At 47.6% G+C, this 25,593-nt stretch overlaps 1 protein-coding gene across 2 annotated transcripts in view; it reads right to left on the bottom strand.

Moving 5' to 3' along the window:
* LOC144934249 (A disintegrin and metalloproteinase with thrombospondin motifs 3-like) overlaps positions 1 to 23,870 on the bottom strand; it is a 72,080-nt gene extending 48,210 nt beyond the window's left edge. For both annotated transcript variants that reach the window (XM_078859896.1, XM_078859897.1), the window contains exons 1-4: positions 23,361 to 23,870; positions 22,976 to 23,000; positions 21,899 to 22,323; positions 16,340 to 16,502 (exon numbers count right to left, since the gene is read on the bottom strand). In XM_078859896.1, the coding sequence (XP_078716022.1) occupies positions 16,340 to 16,502; positions 21,899 to 22,323; positions 22,976 to 23,000; positions 23,361 to 23,429 (682 nt within the window). In that variant the 5' untranslated portion in view covers positions 23,430 to 23,870. The remainder of the gene's footprint in view (positions 1 to 16,339; positions 16,503 to 21,898; positions 22,324 to 22,975; positions 23,001 to 23,360) is intronic.
* Between the last annotated feature and the right edge of the window lie 1,723 nt (positions 23,871 to 25,593).

The raw sequence follows: 25,593 nt of genomic DNA, 5'->3' as shown, positions 1-25,593 counted from the left end.
TTGCGAACCGCTCGCTCTACTGCTGAGCCACCTGGCCGGTTTGCTTGGCATTCAATCTGCTGCGGTAGCAATAGACGTGGAAAAAAAACAACTTGGACAAAAACTCAACCCAGGCATGCATGATTCGTGCCTTGCCAAGAGATTTTATTTTAATATATTAAATATCTCGAGCGCTTCATCCACAATGTCAGGCCCCGTGTTACGTCAAGAGCGGCGAGGCTGCGATTGCAGCTCGCGCGCCCCAGAGCCGTGTCAGGTGAACAGTGCGTTCCACTCTCTGCCCAACTCACACGTGGTGCAGCGGCTGGAGAGCATTACCCAAGCTTGTAGCACATCAGGTACGAGGGTAAAAAGCGCAAGGTTTAGTAAAAAAATAATACTGACCATTTACTGAATTTTCTTACAATGACTTTTCTATCCAGAGGGCGCGATGCCAAAAAATGTTTTAAACAAATTTTACCGAGAACATAAGCAGGAGTATTTGAGGCCGATGTTGATTAGAATTTTACTTCGTAGCCAAATCCTTGTTTTGTAAAAACAAATCCTAGTTTAAATATTTTAATGCATTCAATGCACAAAATGAGAAATCAGAGTGATCCACCGTTGCTCCTGACGCAGTTGTCTGGCTTGACCACCTGAATGTGAAATTGCAGTTGATGCTCTGCATCTACATCAGCCACACAAAAGAAGAATGTATGTAAAATACTTCATTTATCAATGGAGAGCTACAAAGCTTTGTCAAGCCCAAGATGCTTGTTTTTGTTATTTAACAGCGCTATGACGCAGAAACGCACAGAAAGATGGTGCTGAGTATTGGCAGTTCCTCAGAAAAAAATATGAGGGCAACAATTCTTATCACCAGATTTCTTTTGCAATTTCCTCTCCCGAGTATTGGCAGACGCGGTGATCTTGTGAGTGCCCGAGCAAATCTGCTCTCCCGTGGGAACCCAGAGGGGGTGCAGCCGGGCAACGTGCACGTGTGAACACCCTCGTCTACGAGCGCAGAGTATCTCCAAGCCACTTCAAGGTTGAGCGGCCTTGGCCGTAACCCGCCGACCCTGCCGTTCCCTCGCCCTAAAACCTGACCCCCTTGATTAAATAACTGCTCCGCGCTCGGGCAGACGTGTCATTTTTACTGCAGGGAACACTAAATCCAAACTGAATGGACGTTTTGCTGGTTCGCCCATCCATGCGATAAAACCCATTGGCTGGCACAGTGCGCTGAGGTCCATTGTGCCCAGTGTTCTTGTACAATAAGAACTTGAGGTTTTTTGCCCAGTGTGAGAGTCGCTGCCAGCCCCTCAAATTGAAGACACATTATTAGTATACGGTGATTTATAGTAGGCAACACCTCTTATATAATCCCAATGAATGAGTATTCGCTACAGCCGATTTTTCAATACATAATGCACCTGCGATCAGGATTTTACTCTTTTATTATTTTCAAGAAAAAATGGACCGTTGTGCAATTGAAAACCATCATAATGGTTGTGGTGCTGCTAAATCACATATTGAACAATTTATTATGGTATATTTGTACATTTTATGGCTTTGGAATGTTCTTAACCCACAGAATTGCAAAGCATGCCTGTGACATAATTCATGATGATAAACGATTGTGAAAAGTCCCAACTCATCTTGCATAAGATTGTGTCACAATTAGAAAGTTAATAAACAGTATTAAGTGTATTATCTAAACTTAATACCACTGACGGAGCCAGTGGGGGGGGGGGGGGGTGGGTTGCACGTTGCCGATCACACAACAAGGTTCGAATTCGAACCTCAATCGATGGCTGTGCCATCGCCGCAGACGCGTCGAATAAAAAGCAGGTAACAAGTCCTTACTCACTAACAACTCTTATCATTTTTCATTGCTGGAGGGGTTGCCCCCCCTACCTGAAAATCCTGGCTCCGCCATTGCTTAATACTGTTTATTAACTCAGATTTGTACGTCATATTCCTGACTGTTGTACCCCTACAATACACTACGAACATTCTAAAAGCAATCTGTAATGAAAACTCTTTCTGCGTGGAGTATAAGCGGTGAACCTCGCTAAATAACCCCCATGACTGACATGATGTGGGAAGCATTCATCCAGCCAAGGGCTGGAAAAGGGTTGTAAACTATTATTGTTATTTTAATCATAGTGCATGAAGAATATAAGGAAGCACCCGTCCCTTTCTGAGCCACCAACCCGGCTTCAACGACGAACATTATACGCCTCGAGTCACTCCGGCCAACCTTTGTTGAGACTTTGAGGCTTACATCCTTAATGACAATAATTGCTTTGAACGTAATGAACAGACTGATGCAACCCGAGCAATTACTCTGCTAATGACACAAATTGCTCGGGCTGCCTCACTGCTTCCAGCAAGAGATCCCATCAGCGGTTTGGGTTTTGCTCGTCAGTGCGCACACCGGGCATGCCGGACGGCATCGCACTGCCAAGGATGCGTCCCTTCTTCCTGCGGGCACGGATGCATCATCAATCACAATCAGTTATCAATAAAAAAAAGCCCAACATCAATGTTAAATCGCCGCACGCGTGCCCCTCCGTCTGGATTCGGCCGTCACATAACGCCTAATCCCATCGGTACTTGTAATGGCAGCATACAACATTAATTATGTTTGTTTTACATATTTCGGAGTAAATTACATCGGCCTCCCACATAATGCAATAATTACAGAAATGTAATTAATGTGCGGTCATAAAAACGCGCGGCAAAAAAAACTGTTTACACAAATGGATGTGACGTAACTCGGGCACACTGCGGCACATTGTTGCTTGCGCGCGGGTGAACGTGCGGGCCCCACGGCGTGTCGGCTTGTCGAGGGACCGCGGGGGGCTGGCGCTTCGCCCGGCCTCTCAGCTGGGACGGGGCGCTGCGAGGTATGCGCACGGCTGGGGTCCCCAGCTGTGCTGGATCCGCGCCAAGGCTCTCTTCAAATCCCTCGCAATGGACCGGCGCAAGTTTCACTTTTTTGATAGTGTAACAAAAACCCGAGGAGACGAGGGGAACCGCTCTAGCATTAGCAGCAACTTCCCTTGAATTTCAAAATCAAACAGCCTCGGGACATCGGTGCAAAACGGGAGCTGTTAGAACGGATATCCCCAATACTAAATAGATTATTAGCGTTGTAATGTAATGCATAATGCCTACTAATGGCTGCAAAACGTGCATTACATTTTTCTAAAAATTGTGAGCATTAGTAGGATTAACATGCCTATATGCAGTGTAATGTGTAGAAGCATAAGTGAAATGCAACTCATGTTTATAGTGCTACACAAGTAACAAGGGTGACCTCTGTGCTCGTATGGAACACACACAGGTATCAGGACTCTCCGACACGAACCACTCTACAACCAAAGGGCTCACAAGAATAGAAACACTGCAACTCTCTCTCCAGGTATGAGGACTCTCCAACACAGACTACTCTGCATCCCAGAGGCCCACAAGAACAGAGAGACTGCCACTCTCTTGTTACATTGGCACACACGTAGCCACACAACCCGGCGAGAGGCACAATATCCATGAGACGAAACTGCAAACTGTTATTGACATCAATATAAACTAATCTTAATATACGATTATCATACTTCACCATGCTGATAAATGTGGGTTCGTGAAGTAGATGGTAATACTTACTGCTTAGTTAGCTCCTATTACGAATACATTTAATAATACTATTATTATCAATTAACACGAATAACATATTTAAGGCATTGTGCTAGTAACACAAAGCTAGAACATGTTCGAGCGTGCACCATGTTATGATAAAAAAAATCAACTCTATTTGTCAATTACTTTCGCTTAACGTACAAACAAATAATGGTAGCATGAGAGAAAATAGAAAAAAATGTATGGAACTATTTTAGGCATTGCTTTAAACGGCAAGACGTGTATGTGCATCCGAGCACTAAATGCATCGTGTTTATTTGGCACATTTTATGCATTCTGAGTAAACATGGTCACATCAGCATCATTCTGCCAGATGGAATATCCACAACTGAGAAGCGAGGACAGAACTTCTGCACATTATTACTATTAGTGTTGCGCTTGTTCGCCCAGAAAAACCTAAAAAAATATTCTTAGCTCTTGTTCAGGAGGGTCCTGCCTCCTGAACAAGAGCTGAGGGTGATGTTGCTGCTGTGTGTAATCCCAATTGAGTCATTTGCAAGGTAATATTTCAGCATTTGGATATTTTGGCCAATTTCCAATCACATTGCACGTTTTGTTTCAGCTTTGAGAGGAAACTGGAGAACACGGAAGAAAACCCACGCAGAACCGGTGGAGGATATGCAGATGCAACACGGAAAGGCACCCGAGTCGGGAATCGAATCCAGTGCCTTCTTGCCACAAGGCACGAGTGTTACCACTGTGCCAGCCAGCCCCCTTCATTTGTAAAGGAAGCGGTGGGTCTAACAGCACCATGTGCTTGGCCCCAGTTTGCTGTTGTGCTCGCAGACCAAGCACAGCGATTGGCAGTGTCCCCTCGGCTGCCCCGCAGACACCGTCTGCATTTAGGCCACGCTCCACGTGCTGAGTGATGCAACCTTTGGCAATGGAACAGACAGACGATACGCCCAGCGGATTAAATGCTAAATACCCTGCAGAAGACTCAGTCACCACACCGCTGCGCGTGTCACGTGAATAGCAATGGCTCGGGCGCGAATATCCACAATGCTGAGGCGAGCTGCAGGATATAGAAACACTCGAAAAAGATAACTTTTTTAAAAGCCCCACCATGAATGCTTGTCATTTTAAGAATCTCCAAACCGCAGGTCACTGCACTGTGAATGCTCGTTCCAGGAATAATAAATCACACGTGTGCGCGCTTGTTTACGTCGCCACGTTGGCTCGATTGCGTATCGTTTTAGCGTGCACCGCAGCAGACCTCGTTTTTTTCAAAACATCAAATTTAGCTTCTTACATCAAAATCCTTACAAACCCCCGCGGAATGCAATCTATCTTGGGAGGATTCAGCATGATAACTGCCGGGCTCATGTTACTTGGCTTCGTGGAACCGCTGGCTAAATCCGTGCCCATGACATCACCGCATTTGGCAAATAATTAGGATGGGGTGGGCAAGAGCGGTCGGTGAGAGGAGGTGTCGGCCGCGCAGATCTGTTACGGCCCCAGTTGCCATGGCGGGTTATTATCCAGCAAGGCTTCCACAGTGACCCACCCATTCCTCATGCACGTGCCCCACTCATGACCATTTCAGCTGCGGTGCTGAGGAGGGCACAGGGGCGACAGCTGAGGGGAGGACAGCGAGGGAAAACTGAAGGAATAAAGTGAGGGAACGCCGAGGGAAAACAAGCCGATGGGCTGATGGGGAGAGAGCTGATGGGAGGGGAAGCTGATCGGCAGTGAAGCTGATAGGGAGAAAGCTTAGGGGGAGAAGCTAAGGGAAAGAAAGCTGAGAAGGAGAAAGCTGAGGGGAAGTGAGGTTGAGGGGAAGTAAATTTGATGGGGAAAAAGCTGAGGGGTAGTAAAGCTGAGGGGTAGTAAAGCTGAGGGGTAGTAAAGCTGAGGGGTAGTAAAGCTGAGGGGGAGAAAGCTAAGGGAAGTAAAGTTGATGGGGAGTAAAGTTAATGGGAAGTAAAGTTGAGGACTGAGAGCTGAGCAGTGGGGGCCCAGCGATGTGAGCTAACAGCGCGTGGTGCAGCTGGAGCACGTTCGCCTGGCTGTTATTTTGCGATGGACAAGTCCCGGTTTGCTCAAAGCAGGTGGCCACGTGCGTCGCACTTTCCTTTACTCTTGACAGCTGCAATTACAAAAATTAATGGCTCCCCCCCCCCCCCATAACCCCCATCCCCGTGTAACTTTTTTTACCTGAAATGCAATATTGTTTAGTCAATTATCCCGAGTGCATTGCAAAAAAACACGAGTAAATCCAGCAACGCTGATATTGCTCATAGTGGAAATTCTCACCGAGGAGATACACTGCTCGCAGGGAATCGTAAATAATTACTAAATTATGGTGCTTTTGGGAAGAAAAAAGTTCTGACAAAACTTAACAGGGAGCCTCAAAACAGCGTGCGAGAAATCGTGCGGTATTCAAAACCAATATTGATGAAACAAATGAATGTTAAATGCTCAGGAACGCCATCATATTTGCGTCACAATGGGCACGCGTTGCAATTTGATACTTGCCCTAAACACGAGGAAGGAAATGGGCTTTTTGTCTAATGCCACTGAAACACAAGAGACCTCATGAAGTCGCTGGCAGTGAAACGCAACGTCAGGGTCGTGTAATAACGAGAGAGGAAGGCAATTTTAAAAGGCAAACGGGCCAATGCAATATCCCCCCATCGTGTTGCAGGGTGCATTGGATTTCGTAAATATTGTACATAGTCACTATTCCGTATGTGTGTTGAACTTCTTTCGCACCGTACATAGCCAAAAGTGCTAATCGGAGGTGCGGGAAAGGACCAACGAACTAAATAGAAAAAGCAGTTCTCAAGAAATTCGTTTTCAATCTAGATTTAAAAGTGCTTAGCTCCAATGGCTTCCTAATTCTACCCAGAACACCAACACAACAACTGAGGTTAGGCTGTGCAAACGTACGTGATGGTAAAGCGTGTTTTATGTACAGTATCAATTTGGCAGGATATATTTGCGTGTAAAGGTGCATCACATGAGAGGTGCATGCTCAGCACTTGCAAGAGAATGCGTAATTCTGGTAAACGACACTCACACTCATTTGCAATGTCATAGTGCGAAAAAGCACGTGCTTGGAAAATGGAACTTTATACCCGGACTTGATTTGATCGTAAAATGTAATTTGATAATTATTTAAATTAATGGACGACTTTCAGACAAGAGAAAAAGTATTCGGAAAGGTAAAGGATTAAATGAAAGAGATGCACTGTTAATTTAATTAGGACCTTGCAGTGTGCAGTGTGATGCAAGGGAGCCCTTCCAATTGCATGACCCAGCCAATTAATCAGAGTATAATTAATAAGAGGCCAGCATTTTCAAGAAGGGCTCAAACACTGCTATTGCACTACAATACGACTTTTAAATAAACCTTTGAGTGATTAAAGATCGCTATGTTACGTGCAGCTGTATACATTTTAAATATACAAATTTGCACTTCAGTGACCAAAGGGGACATGGTTCATAGCCGCGTAACCAGTATTGGAGAGACAGTAACAAAGATGTAAAATAAAGGGCCGCTGTGATCGTGCACCAAATAGAAACTCGCGCACAGTCTAGCAAAATTGTATCCGCGTTTTATTTTTGAGTCGGTAAGGACCAAAGTGGTGCATTACCATATTCCGTACAGAGAGAGCAAGCGTGAAATTTAAAACCCTGCGAACCCAACAGTAAGACCAGTAAAATCTCCGTAAGCAGCTTGGGACATCCAGCATCCAGCTTGCGTCTGAGAGCAGGCAACCCCTCACAGCAGATGTCCTGCTCGTGTGAAGTTTCATCTAAGCCAAGACTGAGAAATGTGGGCAGGGTGATTGGAATGGGTGGCCTGTATTCATTTTTTCTGCCTCTTTTACTGGCAACTCATTTGCAAAGGGTCGCGACATTCGTTATTGTAACTGTGGAGGCAACTGTGCAGTTGGTGTGGCTAGCAATCCATTATGGTGAAGCAAAGTTCACAAATATTGTACATATTTCATAACAAAAATAAATTTGTCTTATAGTTACATCCACTACTTCATGCCTTGTAGGCAAATTAAGGTTTGTTTGCTTGTAAAACGTGTGGCCCGTTGAGCTTGAATAAAGAGGTGCTCTGTGTAGGCTCTGTGTGGTCATATAAAAAAAACACCAAACCACACACACGCACGTACACACACACACGCAAGCAAACGCGTACTAACGCGCACATTGCGTTTTCCTAAAAAAAACAATCCATCGCCACTTGCACCTGAACAGGTGCTTTATTAAAAAGTGCTGGCATTACTGCAGTTGGAGTGATTTTAGAATGACGTAGGTTTTTCACTTCCATAGGTGGAACATTAATCTTCCCGTTTCTATTTGCTTAGCACCCTGACCTTTTGGCAGCAACCTCGCTGCCCTTCATCAAGCAGTTTATAAAAATATGTGACCTCAATCAAAACAATTTGGATTCAGTGTGCAGCCCTTGAATAATATGGTGACACAGGTGGTCACCCTTTTTCAAATATATAATGGGACGGGTTATAGCATTTTCAGGAATTTTTAAAGGTTTATTGCAGGATTAGGCATTGGTGTCTGTGACATGTAAGTTTGGACGTGATGCGCCAGTGGTTTATGTATCGCCTCCTTATCTTGGGCCACACTTCCTCCCTAGCTCTGCTCCGCCCAGGATAAATTCGAATGTTCTCGAGTGGTGGTAGTGACCAATCTGTTGGCGGCTCGACTGGAAAAGAAGGCTCACACTCTGACAAGCAGCAGGATAAAGTAGAATAGTTCATGCACACTCTGCATTACATAAACAAGACATGCACACGCTTGCACACGATCCGTGTTCTCTGTGAACGAGACTAGGCGGAGGTGAAACGTAATGCGTTTGTGAGCTTTGTGAATGGAGGAGCTGCATGGCATACATTATAAATAAGTGTATTTCAGCTCAATGAATTCACTATGTGTAGATACATATATTCTAGATTTGAAGTTTTCGTGACTGCAAGCATCCATACTCTTTGGTTCTTTCGGTAAAGTCACGTAGGTAAAAAAAATATATATATTTTTTTCTATTTTTTTTTACTTACCTGACTTTACCGAAAGAAACAAAGAGTATAGATACATATATGTTTTTAAGAAATATCCCTTGCCTACTCTGCACTTTCTTACATAATCTCACTGGAACCCCAGCTGCACTATATTTGCCACATTTTAAGGGTCCGCTGTGATAGTACATAAATAATTTAATAAACATATCTCTCTTTTAACACTGCACATGCAGTAAAACACATACTCTGTGTAACACCGCCTATTAAACATCTGCAAATTTCCTACTTTGCAGTGCAATTCTGTATGCTTCGTAATTATACCCTCTCTGTATAAAATACAGGTTTCAGGTTTAACTGCTTTGTCTCAAAACATAAGAATAAATTAATGTTTACTCGTTAATTTCTGCTCCTAGTAAACCCTATACACTATACATCACAAAGCAGGCAAGCATTTCCTGTAAGCAATACATTACCAAAACTTTAGTTACTTTCTGACTGGGTAGTATATCAAGTACACACAACTCGGTGAATTATGGCAGTGCTTTTCACACTACAGGCCCCCTGGCTCCACAAATGTGCGGCTTTGCACGTCAGCTTTAAATAGATTAGTGTGATTCTCATGTTATAATTGGGAATGGTGGTGAAAGCCACCGTGAACAGTTGGAGGAGGTAAGGTCTGTATTCTGGCCCGAATAGAAAGACTTCGGAGTTTTGCGAAGAGTGTCCCGCAGGCCCTGTGACGATCACGTGACCTCACACATCCTGCTTAGAGGCAGCTCGCCTGACTCTCATCGCGAGGCAGATCCAATCTCAGCACGGCCGCTGTGAGCACGAAAGAAGTTTCATTTCCCTGAGCGGTACATGCAAGATCTCTGGCGTCTGGGCTCAGCAAGCCTCAAATTAAAACAAAACGTAAACATGAAACCCAACTCGACACATTTACATATTCTCGCTTCAGCACACTTCGATATGAGACAGAGTATGCTGAATGGATATATGCGGTACGGATCTTCTGTTTTAATAACGTACCATTTCATACAAGGCATTTATGAATAACTACAATTGACTGGTGAGATGGAAGATTGGTTAGTGCACTGCACGATGACCCCACCGACCTGAGTGTGATTCCTGGCAATGGCAAACATCAGTGCTTCACCAACCCGCAATGACCAGTGTGGTGTAGTATGGTCAAACTATCTCCATGACTGACATGGGGAGGTATTAATCCAGCAGTTAATTGATAAAGGGTCTGTAAATCATTTGGTAGTTATAATGTTTGCACCTGTGATTAGCACGGTTGGCTATGTACGGTTGCCTACGTACGGTGCGAAAGAAGTTCAACATACATCCAACAACATATATGGTTGACTTGACAGATACACAGATATTCGGTGTAATTCAAAAACATATTTTGTTCCTGAAAGTTTTCAAATCTGTCACGAATATGGGGGCGAGGTATTGATGTATTTGTACAGCGCCGCTTTCACAATTAACGCCGTTGTTGGCGGAGAGTCCGTGAGTCACAGCCTGACGGGGCCTGATTCATTTGTAAGGTCAAGTGTGAAGGACCTCAAATGGAAAAGGGGGTAATAAGCTTTCGAATGGGCATCAAGGGCTGTAAAAGCCAAACACGTGCTCGTGCCCACATCCCTTTGGGCCCATCGAGGGGTATGCAGACGTACGGCAGCCGGCTCGAGAAACCCACATTCTGTTTTCCCAAGTTAACCGCGAGTGAGCTGCAGCGAAAAATAATCCAGCTTCACCACGCGCGGAGAAACGTGCAAGTAATTATATGAAGTGCATGGCAAACATCACAGGGGCCGGGTTTCGCAACAATGCCACTAAAGTCAAAAATTTTAGTTTACTGTTGTGTGCCTCCTATGAAAAGGGCATTCAGGCCCAAACAAAATAACAACTGGGAAACCAAACAAAGGAGCCGTGAGGTTAAGGTTCGTGTAAATTTTAGTGCAGGAATGTAAATTGTGCCGGCTGCACCCGGCGTGGACGGCTGTGAATTCGAGCGCCGGACAGAGCGCCTCAAGTAAACCTTTGTTCTTCCCGCTCCTCCTCTTTGCATCTATAGCTCCTGCGCCACAATGCATTTGGTGTCACTAAGGAATCCGCTTATTGTTTCCAAATTGAGCAATTTAGAGATAATTTAAGCCTCTGTCCAAAAGCGAGACTCAATATTTTTGGTTCGACTCTTTGCCCGATTAATTATCTTGCTTTTGTTACAATCTCCTTTAAATAATTGTATTTAATCCAAGCCAATGCTTGTGCATGATTCAAATTCAGCTCATCCATCGGCGATTGCCAACAAACCAATTAACATAATCTCAAAACGGTCGTAATTTTGGGCTGACATACATAATGAAGTTTCTCCCCCCCCCTATTCTTCTTTGAATAATCCGCATAAATTATGCAAAATCAATAAAGGTATTCAATGTGGAGGGAGCATTATTAGGTTGATTATTATTCGGTTGTAATTAAATGACCCGTTAGTAAGAGACGAGTGGCCTTTTATTTTAAAAGCAGATTCACTCCGTAGGCGGTGCCAGAATATGACATCATGGCATTGTGCAGAGCAGCCGGGCTGACGTCAGTACATGCCCCATAGCCCATTAGTCCGCTCGGAGCTGACAGGGGCCCATTCACGGCGGAACAGTGGCCCGCAGTGATCTCATTTGGAGAATCACAATGGGGCCAACCCAGCTAACCTCTCCCTCCACACTTGCTAAGCTCGCCCGGCCCCCTTCCCACCTCAATCAGGTGCCCGTTGCCAGGGAAGGCAGCGTGTCCGTGGAAAAAATGTGTCCCGGTTAGTGACACGCGAGCCCGTTCTCATGCGGGTGACCGACGGACGCACGCACGACATGCCACTCGCACCGACGCGCCCGCCCCGCCACACTCGGCCGCCAGCCCTGGCACTCATTCCTAAAAAGCAAAGCGTGGAAACGTTTTGCTCTCGCTGGTGAACACACACACACGACGCACAAAGTATGAATGAAGGAATGAAAGCGGTACACACGTCAATAAATGAAAGCGGGGTAGCTCGTCGGAGAAGTGGCTTCGCAGGCAGAGGAGCGCCTCTGCAAATCCCAATGCGGGTTGCAGGTCTGCCTTGTGAGACACAGAGTGCGCCTCAGTCCGAACTTGCTTAGTTATGAATACAATATGAGGTAAGAACTTTAATAATAATAATCATATTACGGTACAGACAGTGTGCTCATGTGAATTGAACACTGAGGCCAGGTGAACACAACAGTTAAACCTGTTCCTCGAAGTGATGTAAAAAAAATGTCAATATTTTTTATTAGCCTGTCATTTTATGCATACGTTCACTGAATAAACAATTTTGTAACTCTCATTCGCAATTATTTATATACATAAAATATTTATATTTTCCCCTTGTGCAGGTTTCCCACGCTTTATGCGATAGGAGTAGATGCGTTCCATAAAAAGGTGCACAAAGCGAAACCGCACAAGGAGACAGCTACCTCCCGAGTAGCGCGTAGAGTACACACAGATCACACAGAGTACACAGAGTACACACACAGTACATAGAGTATACACAGAGTACACAGAGTACACACACAGTACAGAGTACACACACAGTACACACATATCATACACAGTACACAGAGTATACACACAGTACAGAGCACGCAGAGTACACACAAAGTACGCAGATTATACACACAGTACACACAGAGTATACACACAGTACACAGAGTACACACACAGTACACAGAGTATACACACAGTACATAGAGTATACACACAGTACACACAGAGCATACACACAGTTCACACAGAATACACACAGTACACAAAGTACACACACAGCACAGAGTATACACACATAATACACACACAGTACACAAAGTACACACAAAGTACACACACACTACACAACGTACACACACAGTACAGAGTACACACACGGTACACACATAGTACACACACAACGTTGTCCCACGTCCGACCGCATAACCGCATGCAGAGTGAATTCAAACCGCGTATAGCGAATTGTGTAGAAATCGGTTCGCCGCACGTACAGCGGGATATCGACAAAAGCCACGGACGCAGAGAGCGAGGGGAAAGCTGCGGAACTGCAACGGTCGTTAACAGTGGCGAGGAGTCAAGATCACATTCATCACTGCAGGCCATTACGGCATCCGCTTTATTAGTCCTGATATTCTTGCACCCATATAAATAAAAAAGAAGACCCATAAAATATCACACATCGTGGTAATTTTAGGCTCTTGGGAAAGAGAACCTCGTCCAAAACAAGCAACGAGGTCCCAAAGGGTGCAACGTGAAACCCGATTTCTCAGCTGACGCACCGTATTAACACCCCTCATCACAATTTATTTCTGCCTCACCTTTCAGTTGTAACGTGTTGTTAATTTCTCCTCTTGACAGAACGCCGCCGCCGCCACAAAATAAAACATGGCCGATGCACGTGGCATTAATAGAACGATTGGAAACATCGGGCCGTACAGTGCCACGGGGTTTTTAAATGTGCACAACAGGGATGCTTCTTAATAAGCACGAGTAACTCAGAAACAAAACCACGTGCAATAACAACCGAAGTTTTTTTTATATATATGTATGTGCATATTGTCAAATATTTGGAGTACCAACTTCCCAGCCTGAACAGGGCCGTTACAGCTATTCTTCAGTGGACAAGACAGATTTGTTTTTCTTCCATTGGCAACGGACCTATATTTCAACACTTAGGGTCACTAACGAACTTCAGTTGGTACGCTTCACTCATTCAGATACATTCACAAATAGTGCGCTCTGTATTTATCAAAACTGCTACTTCATTGCGCCGAAGGTGTTTAGCGAACATGTAGTTTACACTTGATATAAAACTGTCAGATTATGCTTTCATTCACGCCTTACAGCAATGCAACACATATGTACCCTGGAAGGATCGCTCAAGAATCGCAGCTTGCTGTTGTTGTATTTTGAAATTCAACATTCTGGGTGCTGACACACAGGGGCTGGCGAATGGAATGGGAAGGAGCGCCAGGTCAACAGTGATCGCTAAATTACCCAACATTGCGGGCTTACGAAAATTACAAGGAGAGTCACGACCACTGTGAATCAAGGGGTGACCACGAGGGCCGCTCTAGGCCATGCCGCCGCGTTCCGGCTTCGGCTCGCATGCCAAGTACAGGGAGGTGAACATTTTGAACGATTTTCGGACAAAAAGAAAAAGCCACAAAGCAACACCGCACTTAGAGAGGAAACAGCCTTTGAAAGCAAAAAAAAACCCAACTAAAACTAGGTTGAGGTAGCCTAATTGTACCCCTTGAGATTTCTTTATTTATTTGCACCAAGAGCTTTTGCTGCTACGGCACATTGGCAAACGCTCGCGATATCACTGTATACACATACACACAAACTATCGACAACTCATCTGCCTTACCAACCATTATTTCATTCTCACAACCCCCCCCCCTGACCCAGCTCCCTTTTTACTCCTACACGACCATTACCCCTACTTTCTCCAAACTTATAACAAAATGAAGCTAATTTCCCAGCAGGTCACGCAACCCCCCCCCCCCCCCGCATACCCTTTCCCTTTATGCTTGCAAATTTGACATTTCCAGCATTTGTGAACAAGTGGCACCCACGCTGAACCAGCTCCGTCTCACAGAAAGGAGCCGGTCTCTCTCTCTGGCTCGCTCTCTCGCCCTCCCGCTCGTCACAAAAGACCCCCCCCTCCGGCTCTGAAAGGCAGCCGCCACCCCTCACGCAGCACGGGACACGCACGCCGCGCGGGACGCGGGGACGCGCGTGCCGTTGCCATGGCACGTTCGGCCACCGTGAGATCCGAGGGCCAGGAGGAGAGAGGAGAGTGGCCGCCTCTGCCCAACGCGTGAACTCACTGACGGAATCCAAATTAGCCACGGAACCCACGTCAGCGTTTCTCCGATGGATAGTGCTGCCCCGGCCACGTGACCTTTGCGCAGTGGCTCATGAGCACAGCTGTAGAGATACTATCAGAGGTGTGGACTCGAGTCATGTGACTTGGACTCGTCAGACTCGAGTCATGAATTTGATGACTTGCGACTCGACTTGGACTTGCATAACAATGACTTTGTCCCACCTATGAGATGTGGACTCGAGTCATGTGACTTGGACTCGAGTCAGACTCGAGTCATGAATTTGATGACTTGCGACTCGACTTGGACTTGCATAACAATGACTTTGTCCCACCTCTGGATACTATTGATGTGATCCCTTTATATATGTACCTAGAATTATACAAATGTTGTTCTGTGTCTCCATATATATATTTTAAACAAACTTTTTTAAAGTTCATTGGCTTATTGGTTTCCCAGACCAATATTATCCAGCAGCTTAAGTTTCAGCAACAAAAATACCTCTGGTCCAGATTTGATCTCCTGGAACTCATCAGCAGAGTCAAACTTGTCAAACAAATGCCGTCACGTTGCCAGGTGTCATTGGTAAGAGCACTCCATCTCACTCGATGGGGCCCTGTTCAATGCAAAAAAGGCAATATTTCAAGCCAACGCATGCATCGTTGTAATAATTAATAATGTTAAGCGAATTTAATCCAGAGATCCCAATGCGTTGTTGTGGAGCATTGCCAATGAATCTGTGGTCAGAATGTACTTCACAGTTAAGTTCTTTAATGTTTCCTTGGCTCATGAGGTTCATATCTAAAAGTGAGGGTCTCTTGCTGAGGCGAGTGTGGAGCAGCACGAATCGCCCTGGGGCAGTGGTGGAGACATCACATTCCAGTGGCAGGTGGAAATCTCGCTGTAGAACGACCACTGTTCACTTCACACGACGTAGTACATAGTTTATCAACCCCCACAAAGATAATTGCCTGTTGGCTCCAGATCTGGATTCAATCTTGCAACCTCTGCTTCTTTGTTAGCCAATACATATTAAACAACGGATAAACTATTTCTCATTGCTATGTTGAATGTCACATCTGTCGACCCCTCCTCACTCATGTTGCTGTACGCCCATTCACAACACAACATGCGCTCCGGAAACTAAGGTTTTCTGTTGAAGCTCCCAATCACCCTTCACTCAGTGGGAAGTCGCACATTCTCTGCCACTGCTCTTAGTCTAGAATTCCCTTCCCCCAGCCACCTGTGCTGTCAACTTCCTGACCACGTTCAGGTCCAGGTTCAAGACCTTCCTTTTCTCCTCTGCCTGTGACTGACCGCCTCTATCTCTCTCTCTATCTCAAATAAATACGCCCCCGATTTCTGTTCAGCGTCTTGAGATGCAATCCAATTGAGGTGCTGTGTAAACGCGCATTACGTTGTGAAGTCATCCCTTGTTATTCACGAACTTGCTACCCGCGATTTTGGTCTATTCGTGAATTGTCTCTAGAACTCTACACAACTGCATCGAAAGAGAGAAAGAAAGTGATGAGACAAAGTGATGAGAGAGAATGTGTTGCGACAAAGTGATCAGATAATTTTCAGATATTTAATTGCTTATTTATGTATTTATTGAAGGTAATTCAATTAAAAGATATGTTTTGCGGAGGCCAATAGCACTATCCGTAAAATGTTCTACTCACGAGCATCTCCGGAACGTATCCCTTGCAAACAGCGAGGGCATACTCTCATGATAGAATGTGTGCGCGTGTGACGAGCTCTTACCGCTGTGTGTGCCCGATTCGGGCGTCATCGAGTCGGAGCGCTTGACGGCCGACCTGCGGTAGACAACGTGGCTTCGGCCTTCTTGCGAGTGCTCGTCAGCGTGACCCCCGACCTCCAGAGGCTCGATGAAGTACTCCTCATCGGGGAGGCGGATGAGCCCTGCCTGTAGACGGCAACGAGGTTTCAAGTTTCAAGTTTCATTTATTAGGTTTAGCCCTGTGAGCCATGCGGCTCTTAAGCCGGGTGCAACCGCAACAAACAAAATATGAACACAGCACGAGTTCGAGAATGACTCCGGGAACGTGGCTGGAGGGTGCAGCGAAGCTAGAGCGGCACAGGTGACGCGGACATGGGAGGGAGGCTTTCTGAGCTCCGCAGTGTGCCCTGCATGCATCGTTGCGTCTGCAGGCATTCGACAGCAGTGAATCGGCACGATATGGGGCAGTGTCCACGATTTCAGGCACTGTCAAGATGTGGGTAATCGCTAGTACAATGCTGAAGTAGCTTTTTTACTTAGGCATAGTATGTCAACTAATCAGGGCCTTAATTCTGACATGAAAAATTGTCCACCTGTTACCCGATTTGATCTTTGAATTCGTTTGTACAATATTTTTATACACACTTGAGTGGGGGTCATATTAAATTTCATATAAAACCTTTACACCTTGGAAACCTTTTGACGAGAGAGAAATGCTCACGCAATACCGTGGTGTCAGACGTAATCAGACCAGCTGACTTTCTCATCGACTCCATACAATGGCGATGGTTAATTTAGTTTCGTACATCTGTCAACCATCGATTCGTTTCATGAGTAAAGTATAATTTCTGAAACTATTGACAATTACCCTAAAAATGACATGCCACGTGTGTTCTTGGGATGATTAAGAAACGTTGACTTGTGAGGTTGCCTTTCAAAACATTGGTACAAATAAACAAAAAAACACATTTTTCTTTTATTTTACCAGCCGAGGCTAGCTGAGCTATATAGAGCTCTTTTTCAGAAGTGACCTGGCCACAAACGATAGCACAACGAAGTGGCTTATCACGTGGACATTTATGGCAGCCACATACTCTAAACGCATGTTTTGTTTCTAAATGTGGGGGAAAAGAACGGATGACCAGGAGACATACACACAACGACGGGGAGAACATGCTAACTCCAAATATATAGGAGTCAGGGTCGTGATAGAACCCACAACCCTCCTTGACACCAGGCGAGATAGTTAACATCTCACCATTACGGTGCCCTAAATGATGTCAGCAAGCTTCTATTAATGTCAAAGAGGTACACGAGGAGGCGGCGGGGCTTGCCCTCAACCTCACCGGTCCACCCCCTCCGGACATTGAAAGAGCACAATCGTGAGCACATTAGGTCGAGTCCCCCAAGGAGGAGTCAAGTCGATATTCAGATAACAAACAGCCCCTGGTGTTGCGTGTGCCCAAAAGGCCACTGGAGTGGACACCATGTTGTAGATAACACGTGGTATGTACAGAGACTAATGCACCCTGATATATCCTTAAAACACCGATGGGACAAGTGCTGTTAGCGAGCACCTATTAAGGCCGGCTCTGCACGTGGAGGAGGTGGTGTGGCCAGCAGCACGCTCGCCAGTGCAGACGCTCACACACGGCGTCAGGTGCTCAATCAATTCCGTGCCAATTTGAGACCGAGGAAAGGGTCAGATGTCACTTGCCACTGATGTTAGCCGTGACCGGGAATTGAACCTAGCTCGCCAAGTTTGTAGTGCAGTACGCGATGAACTACACAAAGATCTCCCTTATAGCCAGCACCACGCCCGACCACCTTTGTCTCCCCAGTGGCGATGTTTACACGCTGCACCAGGTACATATTTGAGGCTGAGTCAATCTCAAGGAGGCCCAGGACCAGTACTGGTGTTGGTGGCCATGAACGGGAATTCGAACTCGATTCGCCGCGTTCACACCTAACCACTGCGCCACTGCTCCACATCAGCAAACGTACACACATGTGCACGGATGCATGTGTGTGTTTTCAGACATCATCAGAATGTATGTATGTTGAACTTCCTTCGCACCGTATGGAGCCAACCATGCAAATCGGAGGTGTAGGGGAAGGACAAGAAACTAAACACAAAAAGCAGTTCACCGATATCAGCCTTGGCCAGGAGATGAACATGGGTCACTGGGTTCGGAGTGCAGTCGCCAAACTACTGCACCGCCCTTTCTCTCCGCAGACACACGTGAGCACCGACAGCCCTGTTTGGTTTGTAGGCAGCAATCCCCGCTGGGGCTGTACCCTGCCACTAAATTGGAGCTTCTGGGAACATTTTCAAAAACATACAAAACTGTATGCTGTAGTTTCTGCTTAGAAATTGGGCTCCGGCTGATCTCGTGGCAGTAATTTTATTTTAATTCGCACAATTGACCAAAGTAACTAACCTAACGCATGTGCATATTACCGAGCCCCCACCCCCACCCCCACCAAAAAAAATAACAACCCCAAAACACCCTGCAAGTCTCTGCGGAGTCTTATTCCATTCCTTTTTTTTGTACACCATGAAGAGTTAATCAACATGCTAAAAGCATAATGCTCACATTAGACACAGACATTTTAATGGATCAGGTTATTTTGGAGAGCGGATTCGTTTTGTTGTTAAATATCGAGCAGCTGTGATCACCACGTCCACGATAACTCATGGGCGGAGGGCGCAAGTCGCCACGGAGGCCCCCGCTAAAGTGGCTCTCATTTTCCACTGACCGCCCGTGTACAGTGTCCCGCTTGCGACCCTAAGCCCCCGAAAATTGTCTCCCTCTTGCGGGGCGTCCACTCAGCTGGGTCTCATTAGCCTAGCTCTCGGGCCAGTGCAGGCGCGAGAAGCGAGCATGCCCACTGGCTAGGCTGTGGTGAGAAAGGCTGCCTTGCCGGTCGGAGCGAAAAGAGTTGGATGCTTCACGGCTGCCGGGGTTGGGGGTTACTCGAGTTGACCGTGGTGACATCATCATCATATTCATCGGCCATAATGGTCAGCCCCCTCCGTGCCGCTCATTAGAGCCAGGGCCGTGATCAAAGGCAGCTTGTGTCTCCACAACCCTCGTCACTGGCATGGCTGGGCACACTGGTCTTGGAACATTCTCACAGGACCTAAACAAACTGCCAAAGATTCTTAATTATCTACTTGAGCTGGTAAGCACCGCTGCACAATTGAGCTCGTCACTTGTCAGTGAAGGCAAACTGGTTATATGCTGCGTTAAAATAACAGGTTTTGTCTCCTTACACGAACCACTTTAATTATCTTGCCTTTAATTGCGGTGCCGCTAATTGTACAATTACGAGCAAGGTAGAAACAGAATCTGGAAATAAATACCGTTAGGCAAAGCGAATGTGCCAGGCTTGTTTTAAACAACGAAAACGTTTAACAGAAAACAAAAGCCACATTTTTTCACGCCACCTTGGGAACAAACGAAAAAAACCATAAGTTCGGGACGACCGAGGAAAGAAAAATCCCTCACGCCATGACAGAGGTTATTCGCAGGGCAAGGAAGGGTGAGCGCTGCAATCCACGCTACAAACACGGCACGTGCGAGTGACCCCACGCAACAGAGGGATTCCCCGAATGCCTTGCTCCGCGCTCCTGGGAGCCCGCGATGCCGCCCCTCGTGCGCGTGAGGTGCGCGTGATCTACATCAGGGCGGCGACGGCGGTGGCTCAAGCGCCCGGCGGCTTCTCAGGGTCACTTGGGCGCGAGGGGCGGGTCATCGGCAGCCCAAGCACCCGGCCTTGGCACGCCCATTGTGCGTGTAGGTAATGCCCCCTGTAAGTGTGGGTCACCTCCCTACGAGCGTGGGCTAATGCCCTTCGAGTGCGGGTAATGCCCCTACGAGTGCAGGTAATGCCCCTACAAGTGTAGGTAATGCCCCTACAAGCCACTTCAGCAACTCGACAGATTTTTTTCCTTGCCAAGGTACTCATCATGCAAACAATATCTGTAACACTTGTAGAGCTTGTGGTCTAAATAATAACACGGCCACGTGCTCAGATGCCTTTTCAGCTGGTGGTCTAGGCAAGGTTGATAGCATTGTCGTGTTGTGTTGTGGTCACATGACCACTATGAAAGGCGTGATGGGAATCGTCCCTTCCTGCTGCTTATGAGCAGCAGAACAACAACTGTGATCGTCACTTCTATTTATGCGGTAGTTATTGCAAATGTTCACGAAACGATTCTTTACTGTGCTTGCTGTTGCCATAGCCAGGGATTAATTTCAGCCAGGTATTTTCTGGAAAAAAAGAATATTTCCTACACCCGGCGCACCACGTCTAGGATACGTCTGGCGATTGACTTCAGTGTCGCGCCACTCACTCCAGTCTACTAGCAACTTGGAAAATGTCATGAGGAATTAAGCCTTGGTAATTACGTGACTGAACATGTTTGCGGATTTCCCCCCCTGTAAACAATGTAAGTGTTGTTCAATGGGTACGGGACGTTTCACTCGGGTACATTTTATTGGAAACCACTGTTCCCATTTAGCGTGCGTGTCATCTGTAATTCATAGCGAGTTGTCAAAATCAAGTTACGTGCATAGGTGTTTTTTTTCAGACAGTGCTTTGCTTTATATGACCGATTTTCACTCAAGAAACCGCAAACACCCACACAATGAAGTTGTGAGTGGATTTTGGTTTTTATTTATTTAAAGCACAAGTTAGCATTCGAGAGCGGTGCTGCCGTTGATGATGACGAAGCATCACACACACAGGAGACGGGTGCTGGAATGGTGCCTGCAATGTCTGGACTGCGGTTCCGGATGACTCCACTGCAAGTTGAATGCAGCGAGGTTCTAATTAGGATGTACAAACCCACAAAAGGATTTAACAAATATATATTGAATATAATGTAGGGGAAATATAAGCTAAATAGAATATCACATAAATGCAGTGGCAATGGTTCCGCACCAGCAGGTGCAAGTGATTTAATTGAATAATGGAAGTGATTTATCAGAGCCTCCACCACCAGGCTCGCCAACAAAGTGCACACGGCTACCCAACAGAACCAGTCTGACAGGAGCGCAGTGCTGGTTTGTGGGGTAATGCTGGGTCTTTTAGCACGGGCAGGATTTTGTCGACAAAAGTTTGTTGACACGAGTAACTTCGACTTCACTACCACGCGCGATTGTTCTGTCGACACAAATTGTGGAATTAAAAAAAGTCTCCTACTCCAAGAGGTACCTGGAGGTCGCTCTTGGTGTGTGGATGTGGCTTAAGCCGACACAAACGGTGTACGGAAGACCGTTGTCATATTGCATCCATCGACTGATCGCCCAAACGCACCACCTGACATTGGAAAACCAATTTCCTGTTCGATTGAACTGCAACTGTCGAGCAGGCAGGCAGTGTAGCTGCACTGGGGCCTACAGGCCAGAGGGTATGAAGGAGGTGAATTTGGCCAGGAAGTCCCATTTTATTCCTTGCACCAGGGCCAATAGCAGCACACTCTACACCATTGGAGCCACCACTGCAATAAGCGTGGAGCATTGTGGTCAGTGCAGATGTCCCTGCCCGCTCTCTTAACCCTCACCCTCACTCACCAGGCCATCGCAGTTGCTGAGCGCGACCGTGGCGCCGGGGACCCCGTTCACGGTGCCGCGATGCACGCAATCCCGTCCGGCCAGAGCCTCTCTCCGGCTTTCGGCGAAGTCCTCCTGCCACTGCAGGGTGGCGCCCGGAGCCAGCAGCCGCCAGCCCACGGGGCGCACGCTCAGCTGCAACACGCGACCTGACACGGTCACGTTGAAGTAGCGGCGCGCGTCGGGGTCCTCGCGGGGGGCCGGGGCGCTGTCTCCGTCCGCGGGGAGGCTCCGTGCCGCGCGGCGGTGCGCGCTGCCATCGGAGTCAGGGCCCTGCCCGTGCCGGGAGGACACGACCCGGGACACGAACTTTCCACTCGAGTCCGTGGCCACGGGCGTGACCACCTCGTACCTGTGCAGCCTCGCGTCCAAAGCGGCCAGCGGTTCTGTTTGGACAAGTTGGGTTTTGTTTTTTTAAACTTTACGCACTTGCAGCAAGCGAGGGATTTAACAACCATAAATATAACTCGGCATGTGTACTCGTTGGCACTTCAAGATGTACTTACTGCCCGGAAGGCGTGGTATAAATAATACATTCAGGCATTGACCCTATGGTTGATGCAAGTACCACCACAACAAGAAGGCACAAAGTTATATTTCACCCAAAGGTTAATCATTGCTTGTATATGTTAGCCTACACCACGGTTGTCTGACGGGGATGACTCACGTGACGCGTTTTTCGCACGAGGTCACCGAATGCCACCTGTCGAATACAGGTATGCGAATACCCATTGACCAACGGTGAGAACATCACCCCAGCGCGCATCTTAGGTGTACGAGTGACTGCCACACGCTGGCACGACCACGGGACACGTGCATGACGCATGTGTTGTTGTTTTAAGCGATCGCACGCGCGCCAGCCAATGCATACAGGCGTCGCTGGCACTCGACGCGCCCCTTTAATCGCGGCTGGCGAGGCACTGCGCACGCGGTTACACTGCAAGGGGTACCGCGTGGCAAAGCGGCAGGAATCCTAAAAATGTGCTGACGATGCTTAAGCACTCGCGCGTGCGTGTGCGTGTGTGTGGCCGAGCTTACCTGCACTCGTCTCCGCTCTTGCGACCTGGACGACACAAAAAAGAAAACCCCCCACGGTAAATAACAACAACAATAGGTGAATGAGGTCAACAGTTGGCCCACCGTCACCGCGTTAATTCATTGTTTCCTTGCAATTCCGATTGAGTTGTAAAGCGAAACAAAAACGCCGGTGGCTTGCCGGAAGGCGCCGTCTGCGCTCCCTCAGCTGTCCCGCCCGACACGAGCCAAATAAACACGCCGACGACGATTGCGCAGAATTATCATCTCGACTCCTGTGGTGCGTCGACAGCCCCGGCACTGCGCACGTGGTATGATGATGATGATGCTGTTGCTCTGCACGTGGTGCATCATGGTTGCGCGGGTGGGGGGGGGGGTTGCCGCTCACCTGCACCGTGCTGCAGAGAAGGGTGCCGCTCAGCAGTGCCGCCCAGAGCGCGCAGGTGGTTCTACTCATCGCTACTCGAGTCGAGTCTTCTGCCTCCACTTTAAGCCAGCGCGATCGGAGTCCGGCACCAGTGAATAAATTAACAATAGCAACAAGCTGCACTTGAAAGGTTACTATCGGCGATGATAATAATGATTCTAAGAAAAAAATAACAAAGGGAGAAAAAACTTCCGGAACTTTGTACGAAACAAAAACACGTTTAGGACCGTTACGCGAATAGCGACACGGTCCGCGTCGAGGGTTAGTCGTTAGGAGTTTGCAAGCAGTTCGTGTTGACTTTCTTGCCGTGCTTTTGTCGGTGGTTAGGGGTCTCGCCGCGGTGAGAGGGCTCTGCGGCGCTACGGGGTCCCTGCTGCTGCTGCTGCTGCGAGCTGCTGCTGCAGGGCTGCACTAAGTGTGAGTGAGTGAACCGGGTGACGGGGAACGCGCGTTTCTGGCCGAGTGCTCGTGGAGGGGACGGGCCAGCGGCAGGGGAAGGGGTGTGTGAAGGCGGAGCAGGCACGCCTCGAGTCCTCCCCACCCCCCCAGTCCACCACCACCACCCTCATCCCCTCCACCCCCCCCACTTTACTAACTCACCCCACTCACCCATCACCACCCATCATCCATCCGTGCAACCAGAGTGCGCGCATCCACGTCAAAGGTGCGGGCGTGCTGACGTCAGCGCTCGATTGGAACCTCTCTGTTCTCTCTCTGTTCTCTCTCTCGCTGTGTGCGATTCACGAGTCGTGGACTCGATGAGCCGTGAATAATGCCGGGTACTGCTGCCTGAGCGATTCCGTTTTATCGCTCCCACGTGGAACTTGAGAACGCCGAGTCGCCCAATTCACCGATTGCGGACAATAACACCGCCCTCCAACGGAATAAATATATACGCAGATAGAATAGTCGCGATTGGTCCTTCTTTAAAGCCATTCGATGAAGGTCTATTGCCCCAATTATTGTAATACACGCGTGTTTTCCCCTTAAGGGCAGTGATCATGTCGAAAGTGTTGAGTTGTGTGTGTGTGGAAAAAGTGTTGAGTTGTGTGTGAAAAGTAAACCGACAGGGCGGACTGCTTGTGCGGTGGTGCATTATCATCACTGTGAGCGCAGAATCACGGAACGTCTCGTGTCGAGGGCTCCGTTAAACGTGCATCACAAGGTGTGTGTGGGGAGGGAGCGGTGGTGCTGTGGTTAGCGCGCTGCACTGTGATCCCACGACGACGACCACGACCCGAGTTCCAACCGGCCACGGAAACATCGGTGGCGAGTTAAATTACAACCATCCACTTCACCAACACCCTCACTGGACTATATTAGTGAAGTATGGATGATACCCCCCCACCCCTCGCTGCACGGCGTTTGGAGCTCTTCATCCATTGGTGGAATGATAATGGTCGGAATTGATGTATTTACGTCTAATTTACACACTCAACTTTAAGTGTGGGTACTCCTACATCTTTCAAATCGTCCATTCAATGTGGACGAGTAGGCCAAATACCCTTGGGTTATATCAAGCCTCCCTCCCCCTTGTGGGAGGGCCTTCTGGCCACATTGGATTCGGGCAAGCGTTTTTTTTCAGGGCTGCGCCCGTCCCTTCCACCCCGACAATCAGCACCGGCCTCGACTCACGAGCAGAACGCACGGCCACTCGTTGGGAGAGGCGTCAAGAAAGTCGCACGGTGTCCGACAGAGTCCTGGGGGGTTGGGGGGGGGCTTTGGATTGTGGCCTTGTCCCACGTCACGTCCGAGTGCACCAACGCAAATGTTGTCGGGGAACGACCTCCGAGCACAGCAGCATTCGCTGCGCGCACACATTCCACATTATAAATGCAAACTAAGTCACGTGCGCGGGGGTGATTGATCTACATAGCTCCCGTGGCTCTCATACTTTAAATATCAGCCGATGACCTCGCCTATTCGCGGCCGAAAATGATCGTGGCGCTGCCCGGTGAAGGAAGCGAAGCTGCGTTGGGAGGGGGGGTCCCAGAGCTTGCAAGGAACTTAATAGTTTAGAGCAGTGGTTCTTTACCTTTACTGCAGCCTTGCACCCCTTTGGTTCTCAGTCATTCAAAAAAATATCATGTTAATAACTACACAGGGTTTGATTAACCAAAACAGCTGTACTTACGTGCCCGTGCTTAATTCGTGTTTTGATTATTTACCTTCTCAAAACGTCTGGCCATGTCTT

Source organism: Lampetra fluviatilis, chromosome 9, assembly GCF_964198595.1.
Source record: "Lampetra fluviatilis chromosome 9, kcLamFluv1.1, whole genome shotgun sequence".
NCBI classification, from domain to species: domain Eukaryota; kingdom Metazoa; phylum Chordata; class Hyperoartia; order Petromyzontiformes; family Petromyzontidae; genus Lampetra; species Lampetra fluviatilis.
The sequence above is the reverse complement of the archived record's forward strand: the minus strand, read 5'-3'. Positions and strand labels throughout refer to the sequence as shown.